The sequence below is a fragment of the Nothoprocta perdicaria genome, unplaced genomic scaffold (assembly GCF_003342845.1).
Source record: "Nothoprocta perdicaria isolate Ctin4 unplaced genomic scaffold, notPer1 scaffold_151, whole genome shotgun sequence".
Classification (NCBI taxonomy): Eukaryota; Metazoa; Chordata; class Aves; order Tinamiformes; family Tinamidae; genus Nothoprocta; species Nothoprocta perdicaria.
This window is the reverse complement of record NW_020454661.1, coordinates 499,900-521,027: the sequence shown is the minus strand read 5'-3', so window position 1 is coordinate 521,027 and position 21,128 is coordinate 499,900. Positions and strand designations below refer to the sequence as shown.

The 21,128-nt window shown below is 44.9% G+C and overlaps 1 protein-coding gene across 1 annotated transcript in view; it reads right to left on the bottom strand.

Moving 5' to 3' along the window:
• Positions 1–9,308, bottom strand: part of PARD6G (par-6 family cell polarity regulator gamma) — a 44,145-nt gene extending 34,837 nt beyond the window's left edge. Inside the window, exon 1 of the mRNA XM_026034910.1 lies at positions 9,103–9,308. Coding sequence (XP_025890695.1) covers positions 9,103–9,217 — 115 coding nt within the window. The 5' untranslated portion in view covers positions 9,218–9,308. The remainder of the gene's footprint in view (positions 1–9,102) is intronic.
• Between the last annotated feature and the right edge of the window lie 11,820 nt (positions 9,309–21,128).

Genomic DNA, 21,128 nt, shown 5'->3' with positions numbered 1-21,128 from the left:
CCTTTGCATTCACAAGCCAAAGGCGAGGGAATCAACCAAAAACCTCAAATTCAGCAAAAAACATTTCCTGTTTTTCATTATGATGGACCAGTGCAACGAGATTACCTTAAAGAGGTCACAGGCACCAGTCATAGAATTACTGTAATCCACTAAAAAGAATTCAGTGTGCTTCTGGGCTTGTCCTATATACACAAGAAGGGACACTGGAGAGATACAGTGGCAACTTTAACCAGAATAAGCATTTTCAGGTATCCTTGCAAATGTAAAGTTCACTAGCAACCCCAAAGCAGTTCCTGCCTCACTTAACAATGTAGGAGGACATTGTCCAACAAGGCATGATCTTTCAGGTCCAACAAGGTGGTAAGAGGAGGCATCGTATAGCTGCCATCACATGGCAAAGTAACTCTGCCATGAAGCAATCTAACAGATAAAGAAGCGACCTTTTAACCCGAGCATCCTAAGATTCAAGTTCAGTGTAAGATCTGAAACAGGAATTTGTTCTTCTGTACGAGAAGAAGATTAAACCAACCTAAATGGTCACCTGTTGTTTTAGAGGATTGAAGCTTGAAGAAAGAATTCATTTCTTGTTTAGTTCCTAATTCAATTTAAAATAGGTGTTCTTCTTCAAAACTTCACATTTTCTAAAAACTTAACTTCTCCACCATTTCTATCCCCAAAGCATAATCAGAGAAATAGTTAGTCCAAGATCTATTGCAAAAGGCAGTCTTTGCTTGTGAACTGATGTTTCCATATGTGTTCTGCCATCTCCCTCCCTCTCCATATTAACATTATTCAATCAGTCTCCTAATAAATAAAAGAGTCACCAGCAAGCACTTGCTTTCAGCCAAGAAATGTAAAGCTCAGTGAAGAGCAGTTCATAAACAAAAGATGAGGACTATAAAGCAGAGAGCTGAAAGAAAAAATAAAAGGGAGAAGTGAACTAGAAAAATTAAGAGAATGAAGTGGGGGGAGAAGGAAGGAGGAGACGAGTGGTGTCAAAGTTATTCATCATGAAGTTCTCAGAGGTTACTTAATGTCAGCATATGGCAGGGGACTCATGCAGAGCAAGAACAACACTGAAGTTTTCTAGGTTAATAGTTTCCTTAATATTCCCATAGGATTCTTCACTACTCTAAACATAGCACAGAGGAAAAAATAGTTCATCATTAGGGGTAGGTTCAAGAAAGAGTTCGTTCAACCTCCCTTAAATTGCCTTCTCTGAGAATACTGAAAAAATATCCTGGGTTCTCATGTAGTATTCAGACTGAGCACTCCTATTTAAATTTGGAAAATGAAATGCCAATAACACAGGCAGTCTAGAGACAGATGAAGAGCTTTGAATCATTTAAGAAAAAGGTTAAAGGAGCATCCAGTTGGAAAGTTGCTAGTTTTTAATGTATTATCATCGATACCCAACAGAACACCACAGCACAGCTGCTTTTACCGTGAGAGTACAGCCCCTAAGCAGTTACAACAGCTTTAAAATACTTCAAAAATATTTTCTAATAAACTTCGGCAGGCCTGAACACTGAGCTAATAGACACGTTTGTACTATGCTACTCTTCACAAGGTCTCTTCAGGTGAAATCAGGAATGTGTATCAAAGAAGTGAGATGTCAAGTGCATTTCTCCATTATCTGCACATTGTACGTGTTTCCATCATCCATGGAACGGAAACGACAGCTAGGCAGAACAGGAAAAAACCTGAGCCATGAGCAGGAAACAGAATCTCTTGTTTTGACTACTAAGGTAAGGAAAGATAAATAGTGGAAAATTCCCTCACACAGACCGTAAGGGAGATGGATCATCTGACAGCTCTTCCTCACCACTGTTTTCATACGGTCAAGCCACCTGCTGCAGCAGTTTCCCTACTCTAAATAAAAAGAGTCAAAGCAAGGAAGACTAGGAATAATTCTGAAATTATCTTTAGGCAGACACAATTGAGAAGTTTCTTTTATCATTTTAATTTTTTAAAACAAAAGTTACTGCTGTGCCAGTTAGAGGACAAAAAGGAATGTGAGGATTGTTATTTCTTTGTTCTCATGTGGGCTACAGTAAAAGCAAAGCATGGAGTTGAGTAAGAGGCTCTTAAAGAACTGCCTGAGTTTGCAGTGTAAGCTAGCTCCTCTAGTCTAAGTTCAGCTGAACTTGTGCCTCCAGCACCAGCTAGATATAATTTTTAAATATCAAGGATAATTTGAAGTGCAATTTTTATTATTGCTCATGACACATTAAAGCTAAAAACAAATCCCATGTTGCTTTGACATAAACGCCTCAAGTATTTTCTACCATAGAGCAGCAGCATTTGTGCAAGGCTTTTATTCCGCATTCAGTGTACGGTGTAACTACTAGTATTTACCAATCTCACAGTGGTAAATTTAGGCGCTTTTGCCTCCTGTCCCTTGGCATTCAGGCTTGCTTGCTATTTTGGCTGTAACTAAAGTAATAGGTGGTGAAAATCAAACATCCTCATGCTCTAAAAGTAGAGCTTTCAAGGACAGGGAGAGAAGCAGCACAGTGCTAGCACTACCAAGGCACCAGATCTATTACTAACCAGGTCTGCAACCAACTCCAAGGCTGTTTTGTGTTTATGCTTGACAAGCCAGGGGAAAGATATGGGTTTTTAAAGATGTTTAATAAAGCAGTTCAAACACAATTATTATCCAGTCTCATCATTTGCACACGAAAGGTGAAGTAGAGGAGTAACATTGATTTGTTGCCAGACTTCACTGGAACAAACGGTTGCTTTTTAACTTATCTTCAGATATCAAAAGACTTGAGTAGGACAAAGATTACTTGGCCTAACAAACATTCAAAGGCCCCTCCAGCTCAACACGCAGAGATGTTTCTGATGAAAATCATGAAAGGATTTAGCTTAAGCCTAGCAGCAAATTCCTAGTATATTTGCATGAAGTCTACAGCCATCCCCTAATCTTGTTAAAGCTAAAACAAGAGGCTCTGCCTGCTTTTTAATAAAGGCAGTGGAGCTGCACGCTTCCAAAGGTTGCGAGCAGATAAGCACTTCCTCCCGGGAAGCTGGGGCTCCACAGCAGTGCAAATCCCATTTAAATCTGCTGGTACCTCGGTACCTCCTCAGCAGCACGACCAGCTTGGGGCCAAAGAGTTGGCTTGGAGAGCTCAGCAACAGAGCCCCAGCACCGTCAGAGCTGGGGCCCAGGAGCACAGGAGACATCAAGGCACCTTCTCCACACCCTTAACTTTCCTCATTTCCTTCCCACACCCCAAACTCAGAGGCTGTTTGGAAAGTTTGCACAGCAAGACCTGAAGCGCTTCAGAAGTGCTCTCCTCCACATCTGCTCCTACCTGTTTTATTCCTCAACGCACCAGGACGAGTATATGGCCCTCCTCCTGCTTGGAAGGGTAATCTTTTCAGCTAGTAAAGCTGATGCTGGCATTCACAGCAAACAGGAAGGCTACCAAGGAACCAAAAAGAGGACGTGAAAGATGTTACTTCTCCAGCTGTGCCCACTTGGGAAGGCTGAGCAGAGAGTTAAAGCTTTGCAACAGCGAGAAACAGGTTTCATTTTAGTTGCTGCCTCAAAGCAAGTTTTCCTGTTTAACACATGTGGTCCGACAGCCAACCACCATTCCTGGGGATTATCTGCTTAGAGTTTGAAAGACAACAAAACAACCTACCATCAGGTTTTCAGCCAGACCTGGGCATGATTCCTATTTGCACATTTTTATTTTAGAATTCTCAGTGTGATTGCTAGGATTTTGTAATACAAAAGCAGCTAAGCACAGATGTTGGTGCTTTGAGCAGAACAAAACTTTGCCAGGCAAACAACAAATTGCAGAGGTCTGACCTGCTTCTGAGCATACAGAAAAGACTGGCTTTTGCATGGCACAGCAGTTTAAACACTGTTACTGTAAACTCCTGAGAGTAAAAAGAAAAAAAAAAATACATCTTCCAAACAGCAAATTAAACCAAGCCAAGTTCAAGACCAGATTCAAAAGCCAACCGGGTAAATGCACATTTTTCCCAATTGTTGCTTTTGGATCAGGTTCTAAGTGAGAGCCCATGGCAGGCAGCAGCTAAGCACTCAGGGAGAAAAGTAAGGCTTGCTGTCCAATATACTATTTTATGGTTACAGCAATAAACTATCAAAATATCATGACAAAAGAACAGGCACTTAAGAAGTACCACCTTCAGAAAGTCTTTTATTACTATTTTATTTATTATTATTTTTTTATACATTAGTGGTTTTCCAGACTGCAAAATTCATGACTATAGGGGAACCAGAAGGCATCAAGAACAAGTAAAGATACCAAGGCAGGTACCTAAGGAGGTTTCTCCATTCAGATTTCAGTTTCAGTCTACGTGAACAGCCCCAATTCACTTATGGCATTTACTAGATTATTTTAAGGTCCTTTTTCCCTTAGCTTTATAGTGTGCTTCAGGGTTGTTTGTTCTGTTAGAAAGCTCTTTACTTTCTTATTTTTTTGCCTTTTACCCTCCTGTAAGAATTCTGATATTTGACAAGATATGTTGAAATACAGATCCAGACCCGCTATTCCCAGGAGGAACGCCTGGCACTCCAGCCATTTCACCGATCTGTCCTTGTAGGGCACTTACCACAAAACAAGCTATGTTTTTAGAAAGCTTTAAAACTATGTTTATTGACTGAGAGATTGTGAATTTGATCTGCTCTAGGCCACATACAGCTCCCCACATTCATTAATTTATTTTTTAAGGAAGCTGCCTAAGAGCAATAGCAATACATCTGCTGATTCACAGGATCAGCAGCTATGCGCACGCAACAGCCACACGTACAATTTCAGCCCCTACAGACACTCTACATGTCTTGTCAAGACCGCCTGAGGATTTAATTAGGTTTGTCCTTCCTCCAAACCCCAACTCCTTCAGGCTTTTCTTGGGAATTGTTCTGCTGGGAGGGACACCTTTTCATCAACACGAAGGGTTTACAGGAACAGGGACACCTGCTGAAACTTGGGCAAGGCAAGCAGGGGTTCCAAACCTCAAACCACCACCAGGAAACACCGCTCCAGAAGGGAATTAGTTGACCGCAGGCTGGAGTCAAGGCTGCATGGCCTCTTCGCTGCCGTAGCTGCAGCAGATCTGTTACTGCCCGTGCAAGCTCTACAGACCTCAATGAGCAGTGGGAAGGGATGGGCTGGTCACCAGCACAGCTCCCACCGCTCCTCTCAGTCAGGTCATTAGCCTGGATCTGCATCAGCGTGCACAACCATAACTAGACCCAAACACCACGCCACTCGCTGGGCCTGCTGTTCTTCAGCTTCTCAGTCCTACACCCACCTCTTGGTGTGGGGATAAGCGTCGCCTGGAATGCTTGTGAGGTGACCAGCAAGTTCCTTCTGCAACAATTCCCAGAGGAATTTCTAACCTTGCCAGGTTAAAGCACAATCGTGGACAACAGAGCTTTCAAGATTTCCTCTCCTTACCTGGATTATCTGGTAGGTCTTCACTTAAATCCCTGTGTCCCACTGGCCAAGTTCAAGGAGTGGTTTCAAGCAGGCATACAATGATAGAGTCATTACACTTCTATTTATTTCATTTAACAGCCTCTAATAAAGAGCAGTTTGACCTCATATTCTTCTAGGCAATAAATATTAAAAGCAAGATTTGATAATAACAGATCATTCAATTTAATGAAAGAAGGAAAAAAATGCAGTGCATTCACAGCATATAATATTGATGCCTTTCAATTTTTAATTTTTTTTCTACTTGAACTCATAGCTTCCATTTAAACATTTTTGCAGTATTCACTAGACCAACTGTCTCAAGTGCTGAAGTTTAAAACAGACACTGTCATCAGATAAATTCTTCCTTCAAGCAGGTCTTGGTTACAGTACAAGAATTAGTTATTACAGAGTAAGTAAAACACATGCATCATCCCTTGCATTGTTTTATGGTCTTTAGGATATCCGTCCTTTCCCTAACAGCAGGCACCTTCCACAAAGAGACTGGGTACATTTGATATTGGTTAATGGCCAAGTGAATAAATTCTTGGGCTTGAAGCATCAGCTGATTCACATCGCTATTGTGCTTAGGAAGCCAAAAGAGCCACACAGGTTTAGAGCAGGCAAGGACACAGCCCATACTGCAGCCTGCAGAAGTAAGTTAAAGGAGATATGGCTTGATTTTCTCCTTATGGCCTCATTATCTAGTTAGAATCATGTTCTCGCATTGCAACTTAGGATCATGAAGCTGGAAGGGGGCAAGAAAAAAAAGAAATAAAAAAATAGAAGAGCACTGAACGCTTTCAGTGGATGGGTCAGGTCCCTGTGAACTAGAAGACTTGTCACAGCTGAAACTGCTCTTCTTCAAGCTGCAGACATGCTAAGAGCATGCTTGACAAGAAGCTGCGAGAGGAACAGCGTTAAGAACCTGGAGCCAGCTGCCCAAAGGCACTGAGTGCTCAAAGGCCACTGTGATCCTGAAGAACATGGTGCCGGGAGCACTTGAGCAAAAGAGGGAGCAGAACACAACTGCCAGTCCTGTACCTGGGCAGCAGCCTGGCATGCAGGAGCCCAAGCAGCACGCACACCGTCCGCCCCGGGGGCGAGCGAGAGACGGGCTTTTGAACTTAACGTGGGAGACTAGCTTCAGATAAAAACAACAACAGCAGCAAAGAACTAAACAAAATCAGATCTGTCAACCTTGTTCCTTGATATAGGAAAAATAGAAAAAAAAGTTACCTATTTTGTCACTCTGATCACACAAATACCTAAGCTGTTTTAACATGATTATAATCCACTTGACAAAGAATATAATGCAGCTACTGAACTGGAAAAACAGATAAGACTAACTAATCATGCAACTGATTAACACTTTGCTCTGCTAGAAAAAGACGCAAACTTTAGCCCTTCTCAGAGCTTTCACGCCCACTTGCCTCTGGCCAGTTTCCCCAAGCCACTGCACCCCTGCATCAAGCTTTGGCAGCCATCCCAGGACTTTGCCCATGAAGGACAGGGACCCATGGTCTAACAAGACCCCATGCTCTGCTGTCTCCTTCCATCTCACAGCTTCAGGTTTCTCCACTGCCCGCATCACTGTATTTTTCTGCCTCCACAGGCAGAGCTTAGGATACGATCTGAAACACTGCAGACCACAATCATCTGAATGGCACAAGAGTTTCCTGCTCTCTGGGGAAGGAGGTGGACAAAGGTTGAGAAAACATTCAGGCTTTGCCATGGGTAAGGAGTCAGGGGCCTGTCTTCCCTCTTGCATTTAGCCTCCCGTCTTGTCAGTTTTATTCTTTCCACTGAATAGCAGGCAAAAAAAAAAGTTTTAAAAAAGAAAAATACTGCACTTAAATGTTACACTCACAGGTTGGAAACCTTCACTACTAGCATATAACTTCCTACTGAAGAGGAGGAGGAAGAAGGAGTATTTTTTTCCATGTGCAGTTTACAAGCTTTCTCCCATTTGCCTGCTCTTGAAGCAGTCTGGTGGCACACGGTAACATCCCCATGTTGATACAGGGTTCAGAAACACTCTAATGCTTTCAGCAGTCTGCCAGGGCAGAGCAAGGACAGCCACATTTTGAACAGGGCTGCTCCGGTGCAGAAGACTCATGAATAAACTAGAACTGACACAGGCATGACAAAGCCATGCAAGGGATTTCTCATGACCCAACTCAAAATGAACATTCACAAGCCCAAACATGTGCTGTAGGAAGACGACGTAATGGAATTTGTCATCCAGCTTTGCATTTTCGGCACAAAAAGGGAGAGCCAGCAATCCGAGCCCTCTCTCAGACTTTCCCACTCATTTGATAAGCTCGCAAAAAAAAGATCATAAATAAATCAAGAATCTGCTCTAGATCTTCTTCTCCACTGCTTCCTTGAATATCATTCCTGTCTACCAAAAGGAAGGCAGCCAATATGCTCCAACTGGGGTTGGATGCAGCTTGGCAGCCAACCACACACCACACCACCTTGTACCAGTGGGCAGCCTGGAGCCTCACGGTAATTCTCCGTCCATACAAAGATCTACACAGCAAAGAATCCAGCCCCAAAAAGCCACATGACTGCTCTAAGTCACAAATCAAATCTCATTTCTGAGCCTGTTACTGACAAAATTTTCACTCCAAGCCTGGGCTATAAATCACTCCATGACTGGGAACAAGTGTGGAGGCACTGCTAGAACAGCATTCGGTTCCCCTGACACTTAAGGAACTCTGCAGAAACACCTTGCTATAAAAAGCCACCAACTGCTTCAGACAAGGGTTCAGACAAGATTATCACAATCTTTATGAAGAAGGCCGGGTACATTTTCAGGTATCTGCAGTAAAAGCCTTATGAGAGCAAAATACAGACACTTAAGGCTGATGTCACCCTGATACTTGGGCAATTCTGTCCAGCACTTGCTTAACGATTCAAAGAGGGAAAAAAAACCAATACTCCTTAACATAGGAATAAGGGGTAGAACTATAATTTATCTGCTTGATCAAACTTAAGTAAGACCTCCTTTGTGGCAGAATTTCATTCTCAGAATATTTCAGAATATTTCAGAATATTTCAGAATATTTCAGAATATTTCAGAATATTTCAGAATATTTCAGAATATTTCAGGTTGGAAGGGACCTCTACAGATCATCTAGTCCAACCTTCCTGCTCAAGCAGGCACACCTAGAGCATGTGAGGCACACCTAGAGCATTCTCCTATAACTTGGTATCTGCATGCCTGTTTTCACTGTAGAGGCATGGATCATTTGGGTACAACACTGATTCCCAGAATGGGTGGATAGGTAACATTTCTAAATAAGCAGTACAACACTAGGGTCCTCCTCCCCACAGCTCCCTCAAACAGGCAGAGAGGGGCAAGTGGCACATTCAGATGACAACACCAGCAAGACAAGATAGATCCCCCTGAGAAGAGTGGCTCATACTGACAATCTTAACACCTTACAGGCTGATGCCTGTACAGGCCTTCCCCTCAACTGAAGCCATTCCTACATGCTGTAATGAAGTGCCTCAAATAAGTCTATGATCCTCCTGAAACTGGGAAGGCTCCTGGGGCCCTCTTACATTGTCTTGGTCTTTAAATGCATCTCGAAAGTGCCAGAGATCCACTGACATCAAACCTGTATCTTACCTTGTCTTTGTATGAAAACCCTGAGCAGCGGGTGAGCGCTTGAAACAGCCTTGAAGAAGTTGTCGTCATTATTAATAGGGAGAAGGTCTCCATGCACATCAGCATATCCAATCATCACCTCCAGGCTGGCTATGTGATGAATGTGAAGGATGAGTTTGTAGAAGTCTTCAAACTTTCCTGGCTTGTAGCGATCCAGGGAGAACCGTCTGAACTCTGCCCCAAACTGCAAGAGAAAACAAACAGGGATAGATTTCAAGCCTCACTAGGTTCCAGTACTCCATGTGGCAACCGTGTACGCTGCCACCACTCTTCCCATGATGAATATAAGCCTAAGATTTCTTTAAATACCCAGGAAGTTAACTACATTTGTCAGATTTACATTTGAAGCTCCATCCTTCCTTTATGATCATCTCATGGATCCCTGGATCTATTTTTGCCTGTTCATTGGACTCCTTTCAAAAGTGGTTACTCAGTCCTTCAAACAACCTTGGATAAAACACTTCACACATTTCCCATCAATGCCACTGGGATCCCAACCACAAGACATCTAAGGAAGTGTGATGCAAGTACGAAGTTTTTGTGTTACTCCATCGGTTTTCATTTTATGAAGTTTTATGGATCTGTAAATGGCTATAAAAATCAGTTTGACCTCAGACAATTAAAAATACTTAAAATAACCTCATGAATTTAAACCAAATAAGAAAGTGACTGTGGGAAAGTATTCAATTAAACTTATTTCTGATATCAGAAACCAAATATGTTATTAAGAATGTGAGAAAAAAAATTAGATTCTCCAAACGTGAAAACCAGTAAGTTGAGGGAAGAAAAAAACCCAGTTTAACTTAATTAGCTTAAGCCACTTTTTTGCTATGCTTACTTTTACAATCAAGATGAACACACGTTGTATACTACTGGTATATGGTTGTTCATTAGCTGAACCTTTATGTCATTCACATGTCAAAAACATGGGAAGCCTGAACTAGGATCTTGTGGAAATTCTCATTTGCAAAGTCAGTTAACACCAGGGCAGGAAACTAGGGGAAAAAAAAATCCCACAAACATAAATTGCCTTCTGTAGATAAATGCTTCCTCAAGTAATAATAATAAAAAAGAAAACCCTGAGAGTTTTCTATAGACACACTCCTCAAAACAGAGGAGGATTTGCTTAGAAAAGCTCTCCGCTGTTCAATCAGCTTATACACACAAGGCAGCCTCTTGCTGAGACTAACCATAGTATGAATCATCACCATAATCATCTTCAAGCAAAGGAACCACTGGCTCTGGGGGCAAGCATGTTCCCAAATTATTTCCGCAGTCATGAAAATCCCTCTCTTCAGCATCAAAGCCTAGTTGGGATCATCTGAAAGCTTATTTAGTCAAGTCAGGCTGCTTGTTTGTGATTTCAGCAGCCAGTTCCAGTTTGGATTTCAATACAAAATGCCCATCCAAATGCAAAAAGAGCAGAACAAACCACAGCTGGCTCCAATGGAGGGGGGGGGGGGGAAATCACTCTTTGCCCTTCACTCTCGTCTCAAAAAAAAAAAAAAGCAAATGAGATCTTCCATTTCAAAATGTAAATGCTGAAGCATTGTTATTTAAGAAAAAAACAACCACAAAAAAAACCCCAAAGGCATCTAATAGATTCCTTTTTCCTAGATTCACAAGAGAAGAAGCCACCTTCTCTTGACAAATTCAACATATGGTAACTAGAGAGGCAAGAATATGATCACAGAATCACAGAATATTTAAGGTTGGAAGGGACCTCTAGAGATCATCTAGTCCAACCTTCCTGCTCAAGCAGGCACACCTACAGCATGTGGCACAGGGTGGCATCCAGGCGGGTTTGGAAGACCTCCAGAGTAGGAGACTCCACAGCCTCCCTGGGCAGCCTGTTCCACTGCTCTGTCACCCTAACAGTAAAGAAGTTGCTCCTCACCTGGAGACGGAACTTCTTGTGCTCCAGCCATTACCCCTCATCCTATCGCTGGCCACCAGTGAGAACAGCTTGTCCCCTTCCTCCCTGCATTCTCCCTTCCTGAACTTATACATGTTAATCATGTCCCCTCTCAGCCTTCTCCAGAGAAAACAGGCCCAGCTCACTCAGCCTCTCCTCGTAAGAGAGATGTTCCAGTCCCTTAATCATCTTAGTTGCTCTTGACTAGTGACAGGAACAGGATCTTTGTAGGCCTTGGGTAGAGCTCTGCACCTTCTGCTCCACATACCTGACTAGAAGCAAAGGATTCCAAAAGAGCTCCTAACCAGGCCAACATACTTGGGTGCCAATTGCAATAAACATTTGCTTCATGACAGCTTGTTCAGAACCACAAGCATGCAGGGCACTTGGCAAGGAAACGGATGCTAAGCAGTCCCAACCCAACCAGCACAACACCCAAAACCATCCAGGTGTCCATCCTGCCCAGGCCAATGATGGAGAGGGAACCCACAGGTCCTGCCCTGCCAAACATGTGTGTTAAACCATTGACCACATCCAGGACCAAGATGCTGCGTTTGGTGAGAAAGGAAAGGAGGAGAAGAAAAGGCAGCTATTTACACGTTGATATGACCCAACCTTCATCTTGAAGCACCACAAGAGACAGACACCTGGTGAAGAGGCCTGGCCTCCCAGCCCAACCCCTGCAGGCATGTCCATGTGCACATTGTGTCTCCTTCACCCCACGCAGTTGTGCCCCACGGGTAACAGTGCACCCACGGGGATGCATCTGCAGACTTCAGGTGCCGAGGTCTGATGTGAGCACCGTAGAGGCAAACGAGCTCCTCGCTGAGCCTCAGGAAAGCCCAAGAGGCAGCTTCCACCGTGTAGGAACAAGACAACACGAAACAAATGCAAATATTTCCACTTGTGCCTTTGCACCAGGAAGCCCTTTAAAGGCAAGAGAGCTGGGAGGTGATTCTGCACAAAGAGGCATGAGAAAGGAAGAACATCAGAGTGCCTTTGAGAGAGATTTAAATAGATAAGCAAGATTACGTTTGTTGTTTAAAGGTTAGTATTACTGTAGCGGTAGCTTGGCCGATTAATTTACACTGTGATATACACGGGCAGCAGCCATTGTCAATGGGTCTTTTCAGGGGAGGGGAAAAAAATGCTTCAGCTGTGACCGTTCATTCATCATCCCTAATGAGGCTGATGGGGAGCATCCCTGCAATAATAGGGTTTGCATTTCCGCACAGCTTGGAGACTAGGCGCCCTGCATTGTATTCAGCAGGATCGCACGATAACATGCCCACCAGAACCTGCAAATTCGGAGGCCTTTGGAAAGATAGGCACAGTGGCTATCTGCTTTCCTAAGCCACAAACACAGTTTATATTTAGTGTATTGCTCCAAAGAGAGAGACACACGGACTGATGCTTCTGTCAGAACAATATTGTATTATCTTGTTTGATTAACAGTTCTAACAAGCAGATTAGACTCCCATAATGAAGCAAGGTACTCCGAACTATTTATCTAATGCAAACATGCTTCCTACTATTGCAGAAGTCAGAGGACCGGGGGTTGAAGGGAACTGAAAAGAATTTAGTCTGATGGAGCTAATTATGACTAAAAAGAAATGTAAAGAGCACTGAATGCATCGTGGCCCAGAGACCCTGCAAAACATCAGCCAGCCACTATGCCTGCTGCTTGCAATTGTAACGGGCTGGCCAAAAGCCTTCAAACAAAATGCAGTACAGAAGCAGGAACCCTGTGCAAAAAGGCACCCCGCACAAACTGCAAAAAGTTTAGAAGGTTAAAAAATAAATACATACATAAGAACTGTGTTACTGTGTTTTTGAAGTGCCATCTCTGTAGTTTATTGCTAGCTTTGCATTCAGGCTATTGTAATAAGAGAACATTAAAGCGCTGCATTTAGCAATAAACATGAATTACGTTAGCCACCTACTTTTCCCATGAAGTAAATACCAGAGGCAAAAAGAAAAAAAAAACCAAACCACTCTCATCCTTGAACAGACGATAGTTTCTTAGTTTCTGGTTACATTTGAGATTATCAAAACGGGGAAGGCCTGATCTGGGCTGTGTTATCAGGGAAAAGGAGCAGAGGTCAAGGAAGAGGGCAGAAGACAAAAGCTAAATGGTTTTGTGCTGGCTGAGGACCTGGGACCTCAGGTCTTGGCTTCCACACTCATTTCTCTATTCCCTGTTCTTCCCCCCAGCAACATGTTTGTTGCCTCACCCGTCATGCTCTCGCTCTGCTCCCGCACTCACGGAGGGCATTTTTAGCAGCAAGATGCTATTAAGCAAAGCTCGGCAGCAAATTCCCTTTTCTTCAGCTCCACGAGCTCTGCAGCAGCTCTCTCGATGCCACTGATCAAGCAGGCTCATTCTGCTCAATCCTCTGCCTGTCTCTCGACACTTCTTCCAAGAGATGGTGACAGGAGCAAACCTTACAATTTCTATAAAGGACAAACTGAAGAGAGCTATCACAGACAACCTTTTAGCTACTTTCTAACTTTTCTTCCTTGCTATGTGCTTTCCGTACATCTTCCTAAATACCTTTTCACTTTACAACCACGCAACTAAAAGGGTTTTCATAAAAGCTACTTTCCCAGACCATTCCTCCGAATTCACTCCTTCCTTTTTCCTCCCTCTTCTCCATGACTCCAGCAGCTCCTCTTTTATCAGGGTCACCAGGTTAGCTGCTTTCTGCACCAAGATGTGCCCCCAAATGGCACAAAAAGAGCCAGCCTTCATCACTGCCTCAACCTCCCTGGTCCTTGGGCCAAACTCTCAGCAAATACCTCCACAGCCACAAACCCTGTTGGTCAAGTAGCCCTTCACAGCAAGGCTACAGAAATAAATCTTTGCCTTGAGCAGATGGTCAGCCTTTCTGCTGACAGATTTCTTCCCTTTCTCTCCTCTCCTTGTGGTCTTTGGAGATAAGTTGGTCTATTTGCAAAGGGTGGGTGAGTGAGGTGGTCCTAGATTTACATGAGAATGCTGAGGGCCACATGGGTATACTCAGTGCACCCCACAGCTCTAGCAGGAATACACTGCTGGATGTACAAGGTGCAAGACCTATCAACACCATCATCACGAGGGGGAAAGGACACTTGGCACCTTCCCACCCCCAGGGACAAGAGGTCACTGCACCAAGGGGTCTTGTCATCGCTTCCTACAGCGCTCAATCCAGCAGAAAAAAAGCAGTACATGTCTCTGGCAAGAGACAACTATTTCTGACCATTTTCTGAGACACACCTGTGTCATTTCAAGACATGCAACCAGTCAGAGTTTCCGCTGGTTACAAACTTAGATAAGACCCTTTAAGCTTCTACCATAGCCTTCCTACAAACACGGGGCCTACAGGAGCTGCAGAGTAGTGTGATGTGCTGCACATGCACCTAGCCAAACCTGACGGGGGACTGGAGCAGCTGTGTGGGGTCACAGCAGGAGGGACGGCCCCGAGCTGGGTGGCCCCCATGCACCACACCCTGCCCCAGACATTCCTGCCTCAATTAAGCATCAGGAATTTCCAACGGGAACAGGACTAGCTCTGCACTGAGAGATTTGGCCTTCACTTCGAGGGAGGGGAGGTCTCAGGAGATAGGTCCCATCTTTAACTTCTGGCCTGCATCGTAAAAGTAATTAGGTGCATGCAATCAATCTCTGCAAGAGTGGTTTTCTGGCTACTAAAAGGCCAGGTTAAGCACACGCAAAGCCTCTTACAAAGCAACGATAAGAGGGGGACAACTGAGGAAAGCGCCATTAATTGCAGCCCTGAGGAGCTCCCAAAAACTGCTTGGTCCTGCAGGCTGCATGCTGAGGTTGAGACACCTGGGAAGGCTCTAGCAGCAGAGGCGCCTTCCCGACTTCAGCTGTAAACAGTTCTTCAACTTTAAACAGCATCGCAGCAAATTAAAGATCCACTGCTCAGGGTTCCTGCTTTAGTTTCATTATAGTGCTGGATTTAAATGGGCAAGACCTTAAACTACAGCCCTGGCTGGTGCAAGCTGGCGAGTTTAACTCTCCCCTCCGCAGGGCTCCGAGCAGGCACGTGATGATCTCCAGTGCCTGGGCTGACCTACAACACCTCACGGCACCGTGGCCATTCTCTGCCCACTCTGCTGCCCAGCTGAAGTGTTCAGGTTGAAGTTTAAGGGGCAGGACCACTTCAAGAAGTCACCCTACTCTGAAAAGCCAAAGCTCATAATAGAGGAGCCAATAGTTCAGTAGATGCTGTGCAGTAAGCGGTTACCAGAAGCAGTGCAATACCTGCCACCAAAAAGTCAAATAAACTGGGAGGGAAGGGAACAGGGGCAAGACGTCTAAGGCAGACATTAATGTTTGCCAGCTGAAAACCTCTCCCTTGATGCATTTTCCAAAGCTGCAGCCTTCCTGAAGCTGATCTTGCTGTGGCACACGGTCTTCGTTTGAGAGGGGAAGCACTGTGGTTTTCTGAGTCCATGCTACATTTGGTTTGCATAGAATCAAATATGTTTTGAAGCTCGAAAGTAGAAGTTAAACCAGCTGGTTACAGGACTTTTCACTGGGCTTATTTTAGTTCTGTTCTAAGTATCACAGTATGATTTTAACTTGGGAGAACCAGAGTATTACTTATAGACTTTAAAATAGATTTAAGATTGTTTTAAAACCTTGTAGGTTTAGACAACACTTTTTTTTCCCCCCTATCAGTTTTCAAGTGTGCTACACATGGAAAACATTTCTGCTGAAACTCCAGAGCGCTTGTTAAGACTTCAAAGTACGACCGAAATCAGTCACAGTACAAAAGGCTGGTGAACACGGTTTGTAGACCTCTCTCTCACTTGGCTAACACCAGAAAGAGAAGAAATAGACCATTTTAAATTTAAAAAACTCTTTACAAGGGTTAAGGTAAGGTAACTCTTCACAAGGTAAAGAAAAATCTTTACTGCTTGTGTTACAGTTATGGCATGATACGGTGTTACACTTTATACCTTTGGAATATACATATAAATATACATATACAATATAAATATATTTCTAAAATATATAAATCAGTAACAATGTGTCACATAGACACAATGTTGTGATTGTTAAGGGATGCGTACAGTAACAGCGACCTTTGGAGAAAAAGGACGGGGAAAGCCTAAAACTGCTGTCTGTATGCAACAGGTACAAACATGCACTCTCACAAGAAAAGATGGTCTGAAGAGGATAAACCAGCAGCTGCTTCAATATTACATCAATCTAGCGCTTGCTTTGGGAATGGCAGGCTTGCTGACCTTGTACTTGTCCAAGACCCAAATATACCACTTTATCTGCAGGTTTCCCCAGAGCACACACATTCTCTGCTTGGAAGATCATATTCTACATCATAACCAATATCATGCCTCTACTTCAAACACACCAGAAGCGGATTAAGAATTTATTTTTAAAATCCCATTGCATTGTTCAGCTCAGCACCAACATTTACTGGAACAAAGCAGAAATTGCACAGAACAGAGAAAAAATATGGTTATAGTTAAGTAGATGCATTTATCTTAATGGGTTTGTTTATTGTAGTAGGATGTTAGTCACGTTCTTGTTAATTTGTAAATCCATCTGTAATGCAAGAAAACAGACCATTATTAAAAAGGCAGAAGAGTCACAATCTACCACTGAGTATCCAAAACAGCACCAAGTCAGGCAGTCGGGCTGTATGATCCTCAGTTATTATTAAAAGTTCACATTTTTCCAAGAAGATTCAGGAACTAAACCATAACTAGCTCCCAATCCCCCAGTATAGCTTTTGGGAAACCAAGAATGCATCTATCTACTTTTCAGTGTATAAAAATGAATTCTTCTCCTATCTAAAGCTCTCAGGAAATAATGTAGTAGCGTAGAAAAAAAATCCTCTCTGTTGCTTTTAAGCCAGAAATGTGAAGCTGTCAGCTTCAAAGCTCAAAAACACTCTTCTACAAACAATTCCAAAAGCTACCATTTAAAAGCCTGAGGGAATCTTATAGCTCTACTATTCCAGAATTTCCCATCAACTGAAAAAGAAATACACACTTAGACTGACAACTACCCTCTCATTTGAGAAGCCGTACGTACGAGTTAGAAAACTCAAATCTCTGTTTTTAAGTCATGCAGGAGGGTGGGAGAAGATTAGCAATATGGAGCTGTAATTAAAGAGGGACTCTCACCATTAATGTAGGTATTTCTACCAAAAAAAGAAAGGGGAAAAAAACTGCTCTTCTGCAGGCTCCCACTTGTGCAGGGGGAGGCCTGTAATCTCTCTCCAAAGCCAGGCAGGGAAAATGAAACAAACAAACAAACAAACAAAAAGGCAGGATTTTAAAACAAAACAAAAGAAAAATAAAAACAAACACCTTATACAGTGTAAAAGTCAACCTGGGAACTGGATTTGAGATAATTTCCTGCAAAGGGGACAGATACTTCACTTGCCACCAGACTGGGGAGAGCTGAAACCAAGTGCTAGACTCAAGTGAATACAGAGTTGATAGAAGCCAGCAAGGGAAGGTGTTCCCAGATCTTGTCTGGAAAGGCTGTAACATTTATTCTGAGCTCGAGACAACACACAGATAAGAACTGAGCACTTAATTTATCCCGTAGTGACAGACAAGAGAAAAGGATGAGATGTAACAACAATTCAATTAATATTTTCCTACAGCATGTGCCAGTTTCCAAGCAGGTTTTCTTCCCCCTGTTGCCTTCCTATCTAGTGATCCGTTCTCACATGCTTTGACTGTAGCAAGGCTGCCTTTCCGCAGGGGTCGGAGGGAGGGAAGAAGCACAGGGCCTGAAGCAAGATGACGACTTGAAGGAGAAGACTGCAGCAATCCCCACGTCTGAGAACAGAACCACACACGGGTGGCTTCTCTTCCATTTCTCCCTTTGGCATTTGCTGCAACGTGGTGATCCAAGAGCTTTCCAAAGCACCTCTAATTGCCCAGAGAAAAGCTAATTTCTCGGCGCGCACCAATGCCTGTTCCACACTGTCAGGAAACTAATCTTTCCGCAGAGATCTCTTGCCAGAGAGCGCATCATTCTGAGCGTTTCCACGGGGCAATCACAAGATGTTAAAACATTCAGGGCATGAGCAGCAGGAGCCTTTTGGGGCCACCTTTCCAACAGGCACAGTGGATCAAGCAGCCTAGGCCCAGAGCAGGTACAAACAGAGCTCTAAAAATCTGACCTCCCACAACGCTCACAGACACTCTGGACGTGCAAAGGGGAACACTTTGTCCAGTTCTGGGCTCACCAAAAAGCGATTTGATAACTGGAGCAAGTTCAGTCACCGAGACAGTCCCTTGCTGTGTCAGGAGGAGCTGAGGGAATGGGGCCTGAGGCAAAATGGGCTCCTGGGGACCCATCAGCAGCCTGACAGCAAGCGAAAGGCTCCTCCTAGCAGAGCATGGAGGGAGGACATAAGGCCTTTGAGTTCCCCCATGAGGGGCACAGGGAGGAAAGAGTTGAGAAAAAACAGACCTGCTTGCACTGAGTTCTGGGAACTAGAAACTTAATCCATTAGCACTGCCTGTTAGCACGGGACGAGCACGGTCCATGCCGTATTATTTGAGAAGAGCTGAAGACTATGTACTCTGTTTATTGAGAAGAGCCCCAGAAGGCGCAAGACTAGGTAAGATGTTCTTCCCAACACCTTTCCTCTCCTACTTATAAAAAGACCTAGCATCTTGTTACCTGCCCTTCCTCTCTTTTTAAAAAACAAGCCTCTTACACACCAGGAATCTTAACATTTAAGAAGATTTATGGATTGCCAGAGAAGTGTTTTATCTAGTACAGTACTAAGCATCTGGTAAATTTTCCTCTCCAAAGAAGAGCTCAGACCAATCTTCAAGAACTTTCTTTTGCAGGGAAGGAACTAAACTCAGGCACAGTTGGGACATCTGCAATAATCCTGCTCAGTTTTCTGCAGAGGGACTTCTGAATCACGCACAGTGCAGTAGACCAGCTTGTTTATCCGTGAGGAATCACCTGGTTATCATAACAGAGGCAGGGCTAGCAGAAAAGCGCTTGCAGATTATCACCCATCTGACTCCCCACAGCTATTTTTTCAGAGCTCTTTCCACAGCTGACTCAACCTTCAGGGAAGGAGAGAAGCTATTTCACGCAGTTGTGCAAAGCGGCGCGCTCTCACACTCGGCTCCTCCACTACAAGGGATTCCACCTGCCCACGGGCTGCCACTTCCCCAGCCTTTGGAAAGCCGCCTGAGAAGCCCTTGATGCGCAGCCAGGAGCAAGCCCAGCCCAGGCGCAGCACAGCACCCACCCTGTCCGCCTGGCAGGCTGCGGCAGCAGGACAGAGATGCAAAATCATGAGTTCTCAGACTCAACTTTCTAGTTCTCGGGCAGGCTGGGACAGGCCTTGTACTTACAAAAGAGAGGCAACTGGATGTTTAAAAGGCTGACTGCGTTAGGCTACCAAAGTGAAGAGAAGGCGCTTAAGCTCCCTGTCCTTCCCCCTCAGCTCCAGACAGTCCAGCTACCATTGGTCACAGCTCCTCCCTGGATCCACTTCTGCACCTGAATAACCCTCTGAGTAATCCCACGAGCCTTGCAGACAGGAGGGAACCGTCTTGCCCTTTCGGCACCAGCCTCCGCTCCCCAACAGCTCGACGCACGCAAGTCACGCTACCTGAACTTGGGCAAAACCACCCGCCAGGCCCACGTGATGCGGCCGCTGGCCTCCCAAGGGAGCATCACGGGCTGTAGGTCCCCCACGTGCTAATCAGGTTCAGCCTCTACTTCACATTTCCACCCCACTGAAGCAGCACTATTCTCCACACCAACTTCTATGCCATAAGCAGTAACTCCTCTGAACTGCAGGAGGCCTCCAGTAAAACCCTTCCGTGCCCACAAGTTTGTTCCCAACAGATTTCCTTCTCTCTGCATGTCTGCAGTCATTCCTTCACACTCACCATCTACCTCAGCCACTCTGTATCTAAATGACGACATAGGATTCACTGAAAAGATTACTACTGCTGTAAAAGAGGTTATGAGGTAGTCAGTATAAGGTTGCTTTTAAATTGTTACCAGCAGAACAAACATTACTGCAGCACTCATGCAGAAGAAAGTAGAAGTATGAACTTAAAAATGCCTAAAAAAAAAAAAAACTACCTGAGGTCAAGATTTTTACTTAGAGGCTTGTGCTGGGTGTCAGCCTGCGATTAGAGAATAGGACTCGGAGGATTTGGGGGTCACACCGAACATCACAGGGGGGACTACACCTCAGGACAGGCACAAAGGGTCTTCCAGCTGCATGAATGGGAATTCCCCTTTGGTCTTTACAGCACTTGAGTGGGAACAGGAGCCCTGCAGGGCCTTCCACCTGCATGGTTGATGCCGCCTTTGGAAGAGATGGGAGAGTGTCCCACATGTGAGCGGGAGCCATACGGGGCCAACATCAGCATTAACAGCAGGGAGAACAGGCACGGAGAGCCCTCAGTGTCAACAGGGCAGCCGGCACCTTGGCTCCCACGCGGGGTAAACGGGGCCGGTGCCGGTTCCCCTGGGCGTCCCAGCGCTGCTCCTCACGCTTCCAACCTGCTCCCCCAACAGACCTCCTCCACAGCTTGCACCGAGCATTTATTGCATATAAAATAGAACTCGAGGTGGGAAAAAACCGCCAAAGTTTCCCTCAAGCACGACGTAGCTTCCCAGCGAGGAGCACCGGACAGGCTGCTGCCTCCCGGAGAGCCCCGGCCGGGCAGCCGCCCCCACGAACGGCCAGAGCGACACCCCTCCGCTCCAAAAAGAGGGGATGGGGGGGGAAACAAGCAAACGCACCAAAAGCCAACCCCGACACGGGTCAGAAGGGGTTTCCCGGAGCGGCGGGCAGCCCGGGACCGGCCCAGCACGGCGCTGGGGGCTGCTCCCCGCGCCCGCTCCCGGCCCCGCGCTGCTCGCCCGGGAAGCCCACGCCGGGAGCCGCCGCTCTGGGAGCGGCAGCGCAAACAACGCGCGGTTTCGAAACAGAACAAAAAAGGGAAGAAAAAGGAAAGTTAGCGCCGGAGTCCTTGCGGCGAAACAAAAGACCGAGCAGGAGGAGCGGCGGGCACGGCGCCCCCGGCG